Consider the following 18,827-nt stretch of genomic DNA (forward strand, 5'->3'; position numbering starts at 1 on the left):
AGGAGTGATGACTGGATCCTTCTTTTCCAAGATTGATGGAAGATATAAACATGGACACGATATAAATTAAACAAGGTGAGTTTCCACTCCCAGTTTCTGCCATTTTTTTTTCTTTTAGATTGGAAACTCTTTCCTCATCGTGCTAAGGGATTCCCGAAACACAGATCACACAAGTGTCTGGGTGCCAAATACAATACTGTCTCATCGGATTATCGTCACAGGAGCCTGCCTTTCACCACCCTCAGTGCTGGCAGATATTGTACTGTTGTGGTTCTTTTCCTGTGGATTTTTTTTTTCCTTTGGTCCAGGTTATTGCATCCAAAAACATATTCTTGAAGGGCACATTTGGCTCTGTCATGTGTAGTAATGTCTTCCCAGTAAGGCATTAATAGGCGAGGGCCAGCTATCAAGGACACTTTATCACTGGTGCTGAGGAATTTGGCCTTGGACGCAGAGAGCTGATGTGCATCAGCAGGCGGCAGGGGTCAGACCATGGGACAGACAAGGACTGGGAGTCAAGATAGAAAAGAACAATTGTGTTCTTTGATGTCACCAGTGCCTAAATCCATCACGCTTCTACTTTGTTTAAACTGACCGAGATGTGTAGTCAAGTCTTTTGGTAATAAATTATGGGAAAGCACTGTCGTAGCCATGACCTCTTCCTCTCCATCTCTTTGCAATGCTTCCAAGCCCCAGAGCTTGTGTAGTGACCACAGCAGTTTCCCCATGTTTAGCTCTGAGAGATACGATGAGCACTCACATCAGGTGAATGTCTCATGCCTCCTTCCTGAATGCCACCCATGGACATCACACTGACATTTCCCTGCAGACAGAAGGCAATGCATCACACCGAGAGCCCCTAAATCCATCACAAGTGTGGAAAAGGAAAAGGCATAAAAAAGCATGTAGCAAGCTGAGTAACTTACAGCTAAGGAGGATGCAAGAGCAATGAATCATTCGGTCATACATCCTTTGAAGAACAGTCTTTAGGAGTGTGGTAACACCCAGAGAACCTCCTGAACAAACACCAGTGCTGCCTTGGCTGGAAGGAGTCTGGCAGCTGAAGAACTGAGAGACATACGCACACAAGTGCCAAACCAAGACAGAGGACAGCCCCACAGGCTACAGTTGCTTTTCTCTTTCTGAATGTATGGTGATAGGGCTCACTCAGCAAAACTGCAGTTGCACAGAATGAAATGGAAAAGGCCAAAATTACTATACACTAAGGGACAGGATTTTAGAAGAAAAGGAGTAGAATGTGGGACACGTTGTCTGTGTTGTATTCTGCACCCTGTCACCATCGTCCGGCTGGGGGGCAGTGGGTGATTCCTGTGACCATGTTCTGAGAGGGGCAGGCAAGAAGAAAATATATCTCCCAATTGCTGTTTCTAAAATCCCAGATGAAATAATAGTCTGGACAAAGTCCGTGGGATCGGAGGAAAAGCGGTTTCTCTGGGGATGCTTGATCACCCCAGTATAAACATGCTGCTTTGGGGTAACAAGCAAGGTATGAGGTTTAAGGTAAAACCAAAGGGCATTGCAACTGGCAGTTTCAACAGACAGAGGCTTTGGAGCGGCCACTGTCACAGAAGGACCTGGGTGGGGGACAGGGATGCTAAGCACCAACCCATTAGTCCAATCTTAAACCCAATTCTGAGGGAGCCATGTGGCAAGCAGAATAATGCCTTAAACTGGAGCCTCCGGCTAGGGCAGAAGAAAGGATCCCAGGTGAGATACCAAGCCAGTAAAAATGTCCCTGGTTGTTAAGGACATGCATGCTTGGCACTTAGAGCTGCATTTCCTCAATAATTTTGATTCCAGGCTTCAAACTAGATGCCATGTCCTTGGCTGATGCTGGAAGTGAGCTCAGGAAAGATGAACAAACCTTTAAGCATACTCTGTGTTAGGAAGCAATTTGTCCTATAAACCTGTTCATCCATGCTGTGACACACCTCATGTCTTCTTGCTAGGGCAAGGGCGGGAGCAGGTTTGGCTGAGTTCGAAGGGAAAATCCCTTGGAGCTGGCTGAGCCAGCACTGCCTCCAGGGCAGGCAACAGGGGTGCGTGGCGGTGGAGGAGCCGGGCAAACTTCCGAGCACATCACCCGGCTGCCTCTGGGATGTCCCAGGGTTTCTGTAACTTCACACCTTCTGCATGCCACCGAGATTGGCAGAGGTTAATTTGCACAGACTAAAATGTTCACATATGAGGGCAACAGTTCTGAGAACTAACCTTAGTGTACCTATAGCTCCCAGTAATGTCACAAGCTCAAGATTTAAAATATTGACCTGTCAGGGTGCCTCAGTTTTCACACTTGGTTTTAATATCAACCTGAAATGGGAGTTACATCACTTCCATGTTTTAAGTCTTGCTTTAGGTATAAGGCTCTCCTTCTGAGCAGTGCTCAGAAACCCAGTGCATCCCAGTAGCTATCTTTAAATCCTTTGAATTGTTAGAACTACGCCTAAGCAACAGGGCTCCAGTTTTCTTGTAGAAGCAGACTATGGGACACAAGAACTAATCCCTGGGAAGCCACACAAAACAATGCAATCTCCTCATAACGCAGCCTTCCAGCTGCTCCCACATCCCGTTAGATGCTGGGGTTTGGTCTTTCTGGTCTGTGATCGATAAAGTGGCCAAAACCTTCTCAGACAATGCACTACAGCCAGTGCGTTATGGGAGCAAACCCTGTGGGGTATGGGTCCTGAGGCAACATTTGTTCTGCAAGAGGTAGAACAACAACCAAAAAACCAGACAGATTGGAAAAACAAAAATTGTGGCTCTTTATTTCTGACAACTTTATTCTCAGACCATCCATGTATATTCAAAAGTAGTTGGTTTACCACAGAATTGTACTGGTTTGGTTACTTGTTCTGCTGCTCAGCGCTTCTCTCTTGAGAACAGCTCTCTAAGATCTGTCCCTAGAAAACAGCAAGTTATTTTTATCTCTCAGCTAGACAAAATGGCTGGCTAACAGAAGGCAGGAGAGATGGGGCTCACACCGCACGCTTGGACAGGCTGTGAGCAACGCTGTGTGTGGGGAAAGCCTGGGTTATGGCAGGCATCTGGAAAACCCTCTGCACCAGGGGCAGCCAAACAGATAATTCGCTGGTCACAACTACGCTCTGCAAAAGTGGCAGAGGAGGGACTGACCCGTGCAGGAACGTAAAGGACGCTGGAGCTTCCCAAGCAAACAAGAAACATTACTTCACCCCCTCCCACTCTTTGAAAGGACAAAAATTAGACTAGCAGAAAATGGTTGCCACTAGTAACAAGGTGCTCTAACGTGCCGGTGGTTTTCCATAGTAGTGAGAGCTGGTGAGCCATTTTACGGGGACGTATATTCTGTCTGGGACGCAGCCACAGCCCTGGTACCAGTTCTGTGGGATTTGGGAAGGCAAAGGGAAAGCTCCTGCCTTCAGCCACTTCGTAAAGACAATTTGCACTTATCACCTCCTCACCCATTTTGGGCTCCATCTCGTCCCCTGTTTTGGGCCCCACCTCAGCAGAAAGGGGAAGTGTGAAGGAGGGAAGAGGAGGCTGAAAAAGCCAGGGGTGGACAGGTAAAGGAATGGAGCTGTGGTCTCTCCAGCAAAGCCAACACGACAGGGACGTGGCAAACTCAGGAACATCCTTCCGGGCAGTACGAAAGATGTCAGCCTGCGGCCAAGTGTCCCTCTGCTTCTCTGGCCTGGGGACAAGCCCTTGAGACCGTCGCTGCCTGCCTGCTGTCTCCCTAGGGCACCTGATCCCCCAGGTCCAAATTCAAACCCATTTTCCAAATGCTCTCCCCAGGCACCTGTCCCAAAAAGCAGCTGTGTGCTCAGGAAATATTTCAGTCCTTACAAACAAGGCAAGCCAGAGGGCACAGCCAGGTTTCTTGCCTTCACCCCTGCCTTTCAGTAGCTTCCCTTGAACTCCTTTGTCTTGTTTTTGCACAGTTCTGTGGCCTGCTGGGCCCCACAGCTTTGCATGGTCTGTTAATGCACCCCTGCACCATTTCAGATTCCTTTTAGTTGAAGCTGTGGGATTTACTAAGCCTTATCTAAACTTGTACTGAGACCTTGGTGTGTTCACACATCCAGAAGACAAGCTCTGATACACAGACCTGGAGGAAATATTTATTTTGTGAGTGATGGGGTCACCCTGCAAAAACTGGGAAGGGTTGACTCCAGGGGTTTGACACAGACATACAGCACTGGAACTGGTCACCCAGTACACACCCAGAGCTCCAGGCTGGTCCATTGGTGCTGCTGCCCTGATTCCAGCCAGGGTGGGGAAGGACAAAGACATGTCCCTTGATGTGTCCTTGCATGACTCTTTGGTGGAGTCCAGGGGCCCCAAAGCAGTACCAGAAGAAGCATGCCCCTCCAAACTCTTCTCCTGGTCCTGAGCTGGTTGGGCAGTTTCCTTCCACCCAAAGACTGATTTGAGTGCTCTGCACAGGAGACACATCAGCCATGCCAACGCCAGGCAGTCTGCATCTTCAAGAGCAAGGCCATCAACTTCCCAATTTAATGAGGCACCATTCAGCAGTTAGCAGCCTCCTGATACTGCCATTGGGTTATGTTGCTGCTGGGTACACTTCCAGCCCTCGCAAAGCCCAGTTAACGGGTCACATCAGTTCTTCAGGGCCACTGGTTGCACATCTACTGGATTTCTGGGATGCTAATAGCACAGAGATTACCACTGCAGAAGACAACAGTCGGAAAGGGAAAATAACAGAGAAGAACAGCAAAGACTGGGGAAGGCAACAGAAGTGAGGGTAAGAAGGTCACAGTTTCCAAGAAAGAAGATGAGGTAGGTGACTAAGAAGGAACGAAAGACTCACAAAGAGCTGAGGGCTGGCAGTTGCAAGGAAATCTGAAAATGCAGAAGGACCTTTGTACAGCAGGAGACACATTCAGGATGCTATAGAAGCACTTAAGTGGTTTTGGGAGGTTTCTAGTAGGTTGTGCACGTTCAGTGCATGCTGGAGGACTTTGCAGTTGTGCAGCCTGCTCACTGGTTCAGATCCCAGTATCTTCGTCAGGGGTTGGAGCACATTTTGTGTTGCAGTTGGGGCTGAGCTTCTGATTAAGTCTCCTCTTAAAGGAAGCTGGTTCACAAACACCAGAAGTGTTTTGCATACCAAATCAACAGATGGGAAGCGGAGTAATCACGGAGCCCACTTCAAAACAGTAGTGTAGCTTTGAACGAAAACATTTACGCAGACACAGCCTTAGGCATTTATTTCATGCCTAAACGTTAGTGAACATCTGAAAGCAAATGCCCATGTTCTCTGCAAAATTAGGGAAGGAAGGCTAATGCTCGTCAAGACCTACTGGAGGAGACACTATCCATTTACATATCTATGCCTGAGTTGGATGGTGTGGGTCCTTCTGACAGGTACGAGGGAAGACAGTAAAAATGATTAAGTGGCTGGTTAAAGCCTGGGCAGATCATCAGATAGATAGAGAGACAGCAGCTCTCCTCTACACTCACAATACTCACACTCAGATAGGGTAACCACATTCACACATTGCTTTCCACCTAAGTAGGTCACTACTTCAGCAGCAGCCATTGCCTTTGGGCCTGACTGCAGTTTACACCGGCACATACAGCAGGCACCAGCAAGTTACAGGGTACAACACACATCAAACCTATCGCATGCTCAGATGTTGTTCTGATCTCCACAATCAGCCAGCCCTTTTTCTGGCTATGCCTACAGTGTTCACCAGTCCTGGGTCTGAGTTTGTGCTCAAGCCCAGCACCATCTACCATGCTGGTTTTGTGAATGCTGAACTCCAGGCCTGACTGGAGTGGTGAAAGCTTAGATACTTGCAATATGCTGTCACATGAATCCAAGCTTTTATTCATCTAGTCTAGACAGACTGACACCAGCTGGAATGAATGAAAAGTGGTTCACCAGAAGACATCCAGAAACTTGGGTCTTCCTAGGCACAGTCCAGATGATTTATGTCTAAACTGCAGTTATCAAGATGAAAAGAAAGTGGACAGATAATATGGTTGAATCTCTTTAACATATCCTCAAATCCATGTTCCAGATAGCCCTAAAATCATGGTTAGTGTGTTTGACAGAACTTTTGTGCACAAGAAGCCTAGAGCCAGGAATGGGATGTGCTCCAGGCTTTGCAAACCTACAGGCTTTACAATGAATTTTCACAGGCATTCACAACTTTCACAGGAAGAGTAGAAGACTGCTTTGCTATCAAAGGTCATCTGCGCCTCTCCCCAGGTCCTAACACCTGGGGAATCCTGGTCTAATCCCACTGCAACCATTCAAAATTGTGTCTACAGATATGCAACTTGTGGCTCCCTGCATTGGTACCTGTGTCCTCTCCCTCTCCTATAGCCTTGCTCTCCATCAATGTAAAAAACCAACCAGCCAACCGTTCATTCTCAACCTCCATAACCACATCAACAAAACCTCTAATATACATGCTTTTACACATACAGCAACTCCTTGCTGCTCATGTAACACCATTCTGGGAAGCCGTCGAACTTTCATCTCCATGGGCAGGGTTTGCCGGTTGTACTTCTAACAGGAAACCCCTTTAAGTGGAAACAAGCTCTGATGTTACAGCTCCCATAGCAGCAAAAAGCTGCTTCCCTGCATGACTCTCTCATCTCCTGGGCTGCCTGCTGCCCAGACAGATCCCAGACAACTGTCTCCAGCCTGCTGCTCCTGTTCACAGGCAGGCTCTGGCTCCCTCCCAAGCCTTGTCTTCTCTGACCCACGACTGCCAACTTGTTGGGGTTTATTGCCAGGAACATGGTATTTGATGTTTTTCTTACTGTCCCCATTCCTAGACTGAGAAAACTTATTTATCATTCAGAATTAAAATGAGATTCTGTTCTTCTTGGAGGGAAAAAAAAAAAAAAAAAAAAAATCTTGAAAAGCATGAAATTCAGTGACTTACCAAAGATGCAAGCATATACATATATATATATCATTTCAAAATCTTTTTATTTTTTTCTTAAGCCAATCTTGTGATGGGGAAAGTGAGCAAAATTATTTACACGTTAATTAGCAACACCGCTGACATGAAACATTATTTCCTTGTCTAGCAGCCCTGATATTATGCAGCATTCCAGCGAGGCAAGGCAGAGAGCTGTAATTCTGAAGTGGTGGTATTTTACACTCTTTGCTCAAGAGAAAATCCTGTACAATGTAGGAAGGCAACTTTCAGACCCAAGTTTCAGACTGCCTTCCTTCAGGGAAGGAGTGCCTTGAGAGAAGGGGGAATGCTAAGCATCAGCAGGGAGGACAGGGTGATCCTAATATCCAACCATGCATGCAAGCATTCTGCCTACATAAGGACGCTCTGGTCCAGCCAGCGCCCATCTGACCAGCTCGTCTGTTTAATGATTCCTTCGGGTAGGTACCTACAAACCCTGGACTAGGCACTAGCATCGAGAAAGCCATGGAGAAAATCACTGAAAATAAATGAGTTCCCAGTGCTCATTGACACATTGTTCTGCATTTATAAATGCTACAGTTACTCAAATAATGAAAAAAAAAAAGTCTAAGCAGCTTCCACCTCTGTTATCTTTTCTACTTTTGCCAAAAAGTAGAAGAAGTTTAATGAAAGAATTTTTGCAAAAATAAAAGATATTTTGATAAAAATGTCAACAAAATAAATCATGCAAAAACAACTGGCTGCTTTGTGCTTTCCTTTTCTTTTAAATAAGACATTTTTCAGGACGTCAAACTTTTCTTTTTCAAGATCATTTCAGGCAGCCCTCCAAAATCCTTGAGGTTTTGTTTCATTCAAATTGTTCCAACTAGGACGTGATCGCTGCAATTATGACTATTTTTTTCATAGGAAAGAGAATCTTACATACTTTGGAAATATGGAAGAGGAAGCAGGACGTGAGGAAACGGACAACGACAAAAATGTTAAGTCAATTCAGAAGAATACAAACATCAGGGGATTATTAAAGACACCTGGTCTGGTGGAAAGATGAATGAAAGCTTCCATGAGATACTGGACAACAAGGTGAAATTTATGTGCAAATGGAAGTAATTTATGCACAATTGTTACACAAATGATCATTATTTATTGATAATAAACGAGCACATTTCATGGATCTAAACAGTATTCAAATACTTGATGTGTTTTAAGAGCAGCTAGGGTTTATTCTCCATAGCACAACTCACTGCACTCAGGAATTTTGTCAAATTACATGGAGCTGCAGTGAAAGAAAGGCTAGAATGTAAAACAAGGGCAGTACAACTTCAAAAAATAGACAAAGATTTCCTCCACCTCTTCTCAATTATCCATAAGTAAGTATTGGGATGTTTCTGTTCAGCAGCATTAATTTAACCATCCAAGACAGGATGACAAAAAGCTCCAAATGACACGACAGTCACAACATACAGATTTTCCAATATCAAAGATTGGCACCTTATTTTTCCATTGTGGATTTCACCTAAGATATTTTCCTCCCATTCTTGTTTCTGATTACTTCCCTCTCTATTTCTTCTCTGCCTTTTTAAGAAGGCAGAGGATGTCTTTAAATGACCACTTTTCAAGACATCTTTCACCTGTTCTTGCTTGTGGACAATGCTGTTGAGCAGGTAAACACCGTAAGTCCCTTCCAATGTGAAGTATTCTATGTTCTACCGGCACAGCTTCCTGAGCAATGGATGCCTTATTGGGAAGAAAAAAAGTGTGGACAGCCCTTAAAAGATGGAACTTTGGGTTCCTTAAAAGGTCTAGGCATGAAAAGAAAAGCTGTCTAATCTTTAGCAGAAGCTAAGGTACAAAGTACTGAGAATCTATATTAAAAAAAATCACACCTGACATTTACGGTCCCATCAAAGCCCACTCAGAATCGGCACAGCACTATTTCTGTGCCTTCACAGGAAGAGGTGCTCTGTGTTTCTTCCTGGAAAAAGCACTTAAGTGGAAGGCATTGTGTGCCTGAGCTGTCTGACCCTTCCTGCTGAAGGCCACTCGACAGCAGCAGGAACAGCACTTCAGTCTTTCAACTAAGACAAAAGATTGGTTTTAAGATTTTCTGTCATTGCTGCCTCTACCAAACTATCATTGTAAGACTAAAAGAAAAATCAGACACCCATGCTTCTGGATGAGCTAAATTCTCCTCCCAGCCTCCCAAGACTGCAGGTGCTAAGTGGAGATTATGCCACAACTTTTTATATTAGTGGATTTGACATAAGGCAGAAGTCCACAGAAATCTTACTGGAAGGTGGTTTCTGGATGGGACAGCCATTAGGAAGTATGCAAAGTGGATTCCAGGAAGGACTGTCATGGCCTTGGAACAGTTTTGCTGGTCCTGTATAGTGTGGAAATGTGCAGTGTTTTTGGAACATACATTGGATACAATGGCATTGGAAAAACAAAAACTGGAACAAAAGTCTCCAAAAGAACTGCTTTGGGGTGTGAGTGCATGTGTGTTTCTGTATATATATACACATACACACACAAATACTAATTACAAGCTTTCATAAATTATTTTATATACTATCTACAATTTAGTCTTTGCTATACGTAATTACACTTTGTATAATTAGGAAATTATTGATATTTGGAAATTTACATTGGAGCTTGGGTAGAGTGAAGAAGAGCAGCTCAGCCCACGCCCTAAATCACTCTGCTCTGTTTCAAAACTTGCGTCACTGGTCCCAGCTGGTGCCACTAACTCCTGGTAGCTGAGCAGGGGGCGAAATGTGGGGTGAAATGTGTTGTGTCAGCTTCCTACACAACCTGACACTGCACAGTTAATTCAGAAGTACATGCTCATTATTCACCAGTTATCTTACGGAGCCATGGGACAAGTTCAGTTATAAATTATTTTAACAACCCTGGAATGTACAAAGTGACTGGTTGTTATTGCAACTGCTCAACTGGAAAAGAAAAAAAAAAAAAAGCTGCAATAACACAGCACCTTCATTTTAGAATTTAAGTGTATGGATTCACGGAGAGATGGAAAGAAACTTTCCTTCCATTTCAAAAACTCTCTGAAAAAGTGTCTTGGATCATGCAGACTCTATCACAAGCAATCACCACACCAGTTTGGTTTCTTACCTCTCATCCAGGAAATATCATCCATTTGGAAACAGCATCTGGTATGTGGAGTAAGGTCCACTGCTGCCCAAATGCAAGGTTAGAATAACACTTCTTACAAATACGTGTACTTGTGAACTTGTCCTCTCCATCTTCACAGATCATCCTATATCAAGTTGATTTGGCATGGGCAGGCGATGAACAGGCTGCTCAGTTGCACAAGCAAAGTAACAGGCAATCAGAGATGGCTGAAGGCAGAGTAAGGACAGAGAGAAGACTTTCTGAGGAGGTGGAAAGCAGCAGCCAACCACACACAAAAAAAAAAAAAAAAAAACCACAGAAAAACTGCCTTTCTGAGCCAGAATTTCACCTCCCATCTACTCTAGACCATTCACACTGTCTCCCTCCTCAAACCCAGCCTAGCAGAAGAGGGTGGGTACAGCCTGTCTGCATTCCTGAAGTAGCAGGGCGGTGGAGGGGGGAAACAAAAAACAACCAGAATCATCATCAGAGCAGTTCAAGGGATAGGGCTTTCCTGTTGGCAGTGTTTTCACTTTGACACTATCAAGTCTGTTCTTCTACAATCTGAAATAAAGAGTTTGAAGGAGAACTGGAACGGAAGCTTTCTTACAGCCCAGTGCAGAGTATATGGAACCACACGCTTTTCAGTTCAGTCACGCATCTTGCACTACTCGGGTAAAAAGGAACTGCATGAATGAAGGCTCCCTTCTTCCACCTCCTATCACGTCAAGCCCTACTTAGCCAGTAGTGTTCTGAGGAGTTTCACAGAAAATAAATGGATAAATGAGACTCTTTATTCTTGATATCAACCCTTGAAAATATTTTCACGTCTTTTTACATAAGAAAATGGCAGCAACAACAGAAGAACTAAAAGAACTTTTTGGTAATTCTATAAAGATATTTAGACATTACCTTGAGGAAACATGCTTTATTTGTGCAGTATGGAAAAATGTGTTCACTTTGATTAGGGCTAAGAAGTGTTCCAAAATTCTCCTACATGGTCCTACTACCATACATACTGGATGCCTCATGACAGTTTGGGAATAAACCACCACAAGCAGCAGACATTTGGCGTCACTGCCTGAGCAGATCCCCTACCACAGAATACTATGGAATGGGTTTGCCTCAGTCAAGGCAGTTATGCTTACCTAAAATAAAAAACTGGATGGAGAACCAAGGTGTTCCCTAAAACCTCCAATATTCAGGAATTTTCTCTAGCATGGTGAATATTTATTATACAGAGTGAAATGGTTCGAGCTGTTATAGCCTAGTCCTCAGACAGAGAACTTCAAAGCTCCTCCTCCAAGTGAGACAGAGGGGGCTCTGGAATTTCGGTCTGTAGAAGTCCAGGATTTCTCAGCTATCTTACTTGATACAAATTGCCTCATTTCTGTGAGGCAATTCACTTGTGTGAATCTAGTCCTTTGCTTCCAGATTTACTATATTTGTAGACACAAGCAAAACCAGAGCATTTCAACTCAAGTAAAACATTCTGTTCAACCCAAAAATCAATGTTTTCAACTCATACATAAAAATCAGAAAATTTTTCTTTCAGTCCATTGGGCCAAAAAGAAACAAAGATGCTGCCAGTACGATTGGTTTCATGTGCATGCAAACCTGGGATGCACACTACAGCATCGATCCATCATAAATTAGTGTAAGTCAACTGTTTTAAATAACATGAAGAGCCCAAGATTCTGCCTTGCTGAAGAAGCAGTAAGCGAAAAATTATTTGGGATCAAAGCTGCAAACTACAAACCAGATTCAGTCGGCCCTCTGCTTCTGATAGGCAAGGAAATACAGATACAACATCCCCCACCCATTTAGAGCAAAATCCAAGTACCACACATCTTGCCTTTGGCAAATACATGCAACGATGTGGATGGTGTCAAGGACAAGTTGTGCACTTTGAATCTTTCGATGTGAAAACTTCCATTCAACATTAGTGTACAGGAAAATTTTTGCAAGGCGCTACTTTCTCCTTTTACAAGCTTCAGTCCTGAACAATGTATTTGTACAATGACTCAGAGGAAGGTACTGCCTCTTGAATGTAAAGCCTACACTAGGCAACATGTCAGACACAATGGTTGTCTCAACTCTCTCCTTGAGCCATCATGCACCTCTTTTTTGCATGGTGGCAGTCTAAAGCTCAACAACCTTTGAGTGCCTGGATGAAAATTCAGCTTTGGTAAAGGAAAAAGCAGAACTTCCAGTACACAAAGTCATTGTATGAAGGGAGCTCATAAGGGAGGGAACCAGCCACTGTAGAGAAGTCTGGCAAACAAGGTGTACAAGATACCTGTTTAATATGAAACCACCTGTGATGACTGAACTAAACTGGACATTGCACACTGGATTTATTCTGGGCCTGCCTTTTGACAGTCTCAGATGCAGCCCCATATGACAGGATGCTGAAACCACTGACTTACATCAGGCAAATCACACCTCTCACAGTGCTCGGTGTACGCACAGAACAGCCACACGAAGTCAGACCAGAAGTCCATCTACTCCATTACACTTTCTCCAACAGCATACGTATAGGTAGAGTACAATGACATTATCAGTCCTTTACGTAAGATAAAAACTACGGCTTCCATGCTTAAAATTATCTAACTCAATATTGCAGTAGTTTTGCATATCCCTTTCTGACCTTCCTCAGCTCTGGTCTACAGCTAGAAGGTCAAACAAAAGCCAATGGGTATCAACCTGCCCAAATCTAAAACTGAACAGATTTCTGACTTCTTAGCTTCCTCAGACGAGCATAAAGACAGAGAGGTAGGCAAGAGTTGCAGCTTTAAGGGCAAAAGGGCGGGGGGAAGCTGGATGACAGATAATCCTGCCCTGGATTGTCACAAACTGCCATTAACATGATAATGAAATCAGCTGTCTTAGCTTCCCTGTAAGCTGTTAGCTTTCACACGGCATCCTGTGCTCAGATCCTTTGCTAAGCTATTTCAGCACATTCATTTGCCAGAAAACCTGACTAAAGATTTCCCCCCCTCACCTGACTTTGCAGACTGAAATAGCTCAGTTAAGAATCTGTAAAAGCAGCTGCCAGAGGAGTTTAGACTACAGCGAAACTTCAATCCAGCCTGCTAACAGAGTATCAGCAAAGCATACTATACCCCCAATAAAGCTACCACTTCAAAACCAGGAAGTCAAAGCGCAACCAAGAGAAAAATAAGCAAGCCTTACGCATACAGCCCACACAACAAGAGTCACTCAGAGTTGAAGTTACTTCATTATATTTTGTACCCACACAGAACTTTTCAGGATAAGCCTCCAAACAAGGCAGCACAAATTTAATACAGTGTCTCCCATATCGTACCTCTGGCAGCCTTAACTCTGCCCTTGAAATTTGATCTAGCCTGTCCTATGCCTGTTTATGCGTTAAGTGAAGAATCTGCACAAGACAACTACTTACATTTTATCATATTCCTACACAGATCTTTCAACAGAACACTAGGAAAAAAAAAAAAACCTCAACCTAACAGTAGGAGCACTGAAGTAAACTAGACACTTCAAGAACCAATAACGATACTCTTAACTTGTGTTTCTAAAGTGGAATGTCAAAACTGAAATACTTGGAGCCTCGGCATTTGGTCACACTGCAGTCTGTGTTACTGAGTTTTAAATCAACACAATTTTGCCTTTACATTTAAGCAGGTATTATAGCCAGAAAAACAGCACAACAGTATGCATCCTTGAACTTTCATTTCCTAATTCACTTCTGAAATGCAACGTGGCACTACTGCAGCGATCAGCAGGCAGTCTAATGTTATGTAAACAATTTCAAAAGCCTGATGAATACAGAATAGAATAAGCGTTAGTTCAGAGGAATAAAAATGTTGCAGCTTCACTAAGTAAGAACTACAAAATTTAAACAGGTTTTAGAAGAAGCTGGCTGCTTTAGGTTAGTGCCAGAAAGTTTTCACAAGCAGCCTCTACACATCAAGCCATCTTATTGCCTCTGTCAACAGCAAGCAACAAGGAGTCAACAGTCATCAGAAATTTTAAGAGTCACCAAACCATTCTATAAGCAAGTTGTGAAGTTACACATTCCACCAAGGAAACTAGTAAGTTAGTCTCATTTGCTGGGATGCTAGGGACATCAACTCTCTATTACCAAGCATTTCTTATTCCTCTCCCAAGCATAAATAATAATATATTTTTTAAAAATCACATTCTCTCACATACACACCTTTGCTCCTCACGCACCAACTGCAAGGCACAAGACCTAAAGAAAGCCATTAATAAATCAGTTTAAAGAGAGACTGCCTATCGCATAGAATGACAACATAGTATTTTCTGTCTAAATAATCAAGTTACATCATGAATTTTGCATTAATCTACTCAGGAGAGGTTTATAAAAATAATGACATGCAAGTAATTATGTTAAGTATTATTATCCATCATCAATCATCTCACAACCCTGGGATAATAACCAGTGCTATTTTGAAGTGATCAGGTATCAAGCCTTGCTCTTTTTGCTAAGAGAGGCACTTGAGTGGGATATTTGGGTCATGCGAGCTATGGACTTTTGGCTGTCAGCACCAACACTGTATCACAGTTCACCTTCAGACACCTATATATTGCTTTGATCAGCAGTTACATCCTTGACAAACGCCAAGCTTATTAAGCACCTAGATGGCGTACTTCACGGAGAAACCCATCCCTGTGCAGTTTCATTGAACTGAAACATCACTTTTCTTTGACTTTTATTAAGTTCACTTAGGTTGACCAAATGAGCTTTCCTAAAGTAAACAGGGTTATAAAATATCAGGATGATTCTATCCTTAGGTGCTCAATAGAAACAAATACTTAGTTCAACTAGAAAACTTTAAAAATGACTTTAGATACAAAAGTGTAACAATTATACTGCGCGATACATCTTTATATATCACTAAGCCCATTAAACTTTAAAAAAAAGTTTTTGCACCATCAAGAACAGCCACGAGTCCTGAACCTCCATTCTTTACGCATCCTTGATCAGAGTAAACTGAAACTTGGGAATGCTTGGGATTCAAAATACCCTGAGCACATACTAGTGCAACACCACAAAGCATACATAATCCATCAGAAAAGGGGGGAGAAGAGAAAAAAAAAAAAGCAAGAATCAGATGGTGCTTTATTATACAAGCATGAAAGTAAGTTCCTTTGGAAAATAACTTCTTGGGTGGATTGCTGGACCAGTGAGGTAGCCCAATGGGAGAGAAAAGAAGTGGAAGCAGAACTTGGTCCCCACGCGTGATACCTGCCAGGCGGTCGCCGCGCCTCCCCGCGCCCCGGCGGGGACGGGACGGGTCGGGTCGGGTCGGGAGGCGCCGCGGCCCAGCCGAGGGCGAGGCCGGGGCCCCGGCTGCGTGGCAGCCCCGCAGGCCGCCCCCCGTGCGGTTGAGGGGGCTTGGCCCCCGCCCGAGCGAGCCGTAAAGTGCAGCAGCAGAACACGATCCAGACAAAAGCAATGTAAACAGGTGACTGATATCGGTCTCTTTGTCCGCACCGCGGAGAAGGTAAAGCGCCGGCCTCCCCCCCCGCTCCTCCTCCGGCTGCGGCAGAAGGGGCCCCCCGCGCCCTCAGAAAGGCGCCACGGGCAAGCGGCGCACCCGCACCACGGGAGACAAGTCCACGCCGAGGATCCGCCGCGCCCGGCGCCGCGCCGCCGTCAGGGTCCGCCGGCTCCAGACGCTGCCCCGCACCCGGATGGTGGGGAAGGTGGTGAGGCTGGGGGTGGCCGCTTTCCAGATCTCCTCCAGCGACTTGCCGCCGAAGGCCTCCCAGGCGGTCCCCTCCGCCGGGCTGCCCCGTTCGCTGTCCACCTCCTCGCCCGGCGGCCCCAAAGGAGCCACCTCCTCCGCTTCCCCCTCGCCGCGGGGGCCGTCGGCCGCCGGTGTCGCGGCCGCTGGACGCTGGCTCCCCCGTCCCCTCCTGCGGCGCCGCCGCCGCCTCCGCCGCTTGCCGCTGCCACTCGCCGCCGCGGCCCGGCGCCTGGCGTCGGCGGCCGGGAAGCGCCGCTTGCCGGCGCGGCGGCGGATGGGCCGTTCGGCCGAGGGCGGCGGCGGGTCGGGGACGACGGCGCGGCAGGAGGCGTATCCGTAGACGTCCTTGCTGCGGAGGATGACCGGGGAGAACTCATGCTTGAGGCTGCAGAGGAAGTTCCACAGCTCCGAGTCGGAGCTCATGAACTCCGTGGACTTGGGCATGAAGAGCTTGAGGGCGTCGCCCAGCGCCTTGGTGCCGGCAAAGGAGACCTGCGAGCGCGAGTACACAACTTTCTCCGCCTCCCCTTCCAGCCCCCAGGCGGCAGGCGCCGCTTCCCCGCCGGCTGCCCCCGCCGCCGGGGCTCCCGCTGCCGCGGCGCTCCCCGCCTCTTGGTTCATCTTCCCGGCTCCTCTCTCCAGCGCCGCCTGCTTCCTGCTGCGGGTCATGGAGGCAGACGGACGGGGTGAGGGGCGGGGAGAGAGACGCCGAGAAGGGAGAGAGAGCAGAAGCCAGGCGCCGGCCGCAGCTCGGCCGCCCGCCGCCTCAGCGAACCCCGCCGCCTGCGCGCCGGCCGCTGAGCGACGATCGATATTCTGCCGCCCGGCACAAAATGGCGGGTTAAGCTCCCAGGCGGGGACTGCGCGCCGGCCCGCCCTCCTTCCGCGCCTGGCGGTTGGCCCGTTTGAAACGCGTCGGGAGGGGCCAAGTCCCGTCCCCCGCGCGGTGGAGGCGGCCATTGGGAGGGCGGGGGGCGCCCCGCGGGAGGCCGAGGTGCGGTCAACGATGGGGGTGACAGGAGCTTCCTGCCCCAGGGCGGTGGAACGGGACAGGTCCGCTCGGGGTCATCTCTGCAACCAGGGCGCACTAGCGGGGAGCCCTGGAAGGCCCCTGAGCCCCAGTTCCTCCCACTTCCAGTATGGTGTCCCAGTTGGTGGCCCCTTTTCTCAGGGAAGGGCGTGAGGCTGCCCCATGGCAGCGTGCCTGCGGGTCTGGTGCGACTGCAGTGCCGTGTGCCGACCTCACACCTCGCTGCAAGGACGAGGTTCTTCACGGAAATACATCTGTCCTGTTCCAGATGGTTTTTTGACATGCACCTGTAGGCCAGTAGGTCAACATCGTAAATCACTGAATCCCAGAACAGTTGAGTTTAGAAGTGACCTCTGGAGGTCACCTCCCTGGCTCAAGCAGGGCTGCCTAGACCAGGTTGCCCAGGGCGGTGTCTGGATGGCTTCTGAATGTTTCCAATGATGGAGATGCCTCTCTCTGGTGGCCAGGGATAGGACACGAGGAAGTAGAATGAAGCTGCATCAGGGGAAGTTCAGTCTGGACATTAGGAAAAGGTTCTTCACTGGGAAGGTGGCCGGGCACTTGGGACAGGCTCCCCAGGAAAGTGGTCATGGCACCAAGCATGTCATAGTTGAAGGAGTGTCTGGGTGACGCAGTCACAGGGTTTAGTTTTAGGTAGTCCTGTGAGGAGCAGGGAGTTGGACTTTATGATCTTTTTGGTTCCTTTCCAAATCAAGAGATTCTATGATTCCACAATTCCACAACCTCCCTGGGCAATCTGTGCCAGTGCTCGGTCACCCTCACGGTGCAAAAGTGTTTTCTGATGTTCACAGGGAACCTCCTGTGCTTCAGTTTGTACCCACTGCCTCTGGTCCTGTCACTGGGCACCGCTGAGAAGAGCCCGTCTCCATCTTCCTTGCACCTTCCCTTCAGGTATTTACATACACTGATGAGATCCCCCAGAGCCTTCTCTTCTCCAGGCTGAACAGTCACAGCTCCCTCAGCCTTTCCTCACAGGAGACATGCTCCAGTCCCTTCACCATCTTCATGGCCCTTCAATGGATTCTCTCCTGTATGTCCATGTCTCTCTTGTACTGGGGAGCCCAGAACTGGACCCAGCACTCCAGCTATGGCCTCACCAGCAATGAATAAAGTGGCAGGATCACCTCCCTCTCAAGCTGCCGGCAGTACGTTGCCAAATGCAGCCCAGGACACTATTTGCCTTCTTTGCGGCAAGGGCACATTGTTGGCTCACGTTCAACCTCGTGTCCACCAGGACCCCCAGGTTCTTTTCTGCCAAGCTGCTTTCCAGCTGGGTGGCCTCCCAGCATGTACTGGTGCCTGGAGCTGTTCCTCCCCAGGTGCAGGACTTTGCACTTCTTGTTGAATTTCATGAGGTTTCTGTCAGCCCATTTCTTCAGCCTGTCAACAGTGAAATATTCACAGCGTCGTTTGGATTGGCTTTGCGTCCCAACAAAGCATATCCCAAATGAAGCTGAAAAAACCTCAGTCTTTGTGTTGGTTGAGCCCTTTGCGAGAGTCACCAGCTTGATGAGTCCACAGCGCCGTTTCTTCCTGCATGGCACTGCTACACTTGCAGCTTTATAGCACAATTTTGTCAGCCGTTGTGAAATCCCATGTCCCTCTAGACCACGCTTTCCGATCCATCAGAGATTATTGTCACAGGGAGAGTGTCTTGTTAGGTTCCTGGACTGTTTGAGTTAAACCAGAGGTTTTCCAGCACCCAGAACAGCAAGGTGTTAGCAAGGGCAGAGGTGGTTTAACCTTCCCTACTAATCCTACTCAGGGTTTGATTAGACTCCTAATTACTTTCTCTCAGCATCGGTAAAGGGCGAGGAATAACATTTTTCTTCATAGACAGTCTTTGTTCTGTAATTAATCTTTCAGTTTAGAATAGGGACATCTTTTATTCTCAGCTCATCAAGAACCTAAATTGGAATGTCTAGAAAGCCAGTCAAATAAGAGGCAGAAATTATGTGTAAG

At 46.7% G+C, this 18,827-nt stretch overlaps 1 protein-coding gene across 1 annotated transcript; it reads right to left on the reverse strand.

The window, feature by feature from the left end:
* Positions 1–14,756: 14,756 nt before the first annotated feature.
* On the reverse strand, positions 14,757–16,617 carry CCDC71L (coiled-coil domain containing 71 like). The gene has a single exon (XM_086746461.1). The coding sequence runs from the start codon at positions 16,481–16,483 to the stop codon at positions 15,632–15,634; it is 852 nt and encodes a 283-aa protein (XP_086602587.1). The 5' UTR covers positions 16,484–16,617; the 3' UTR covers positions 14,757–15,631.
* Between the last annotated feature and the right edge of the window lie 2,210 nt (positions 16,618–18,827).

Source organism: Chlamydotis macqueenii, chromosome 1 (assembly GCF_036417535.1).
Source record: "Chlamydotis macqueenii isolate bChlMac1 chromosome 1, bChlMac1.mat, whole genome shotgun sequence".
Classification (NCBI taxonomy): domain Eukaryota; kingdom Metazoa; phylum Chordata; class Aves; order Otidiformes; family Otididae; genus Chlamydotis; species Chlamydotis macqueenii.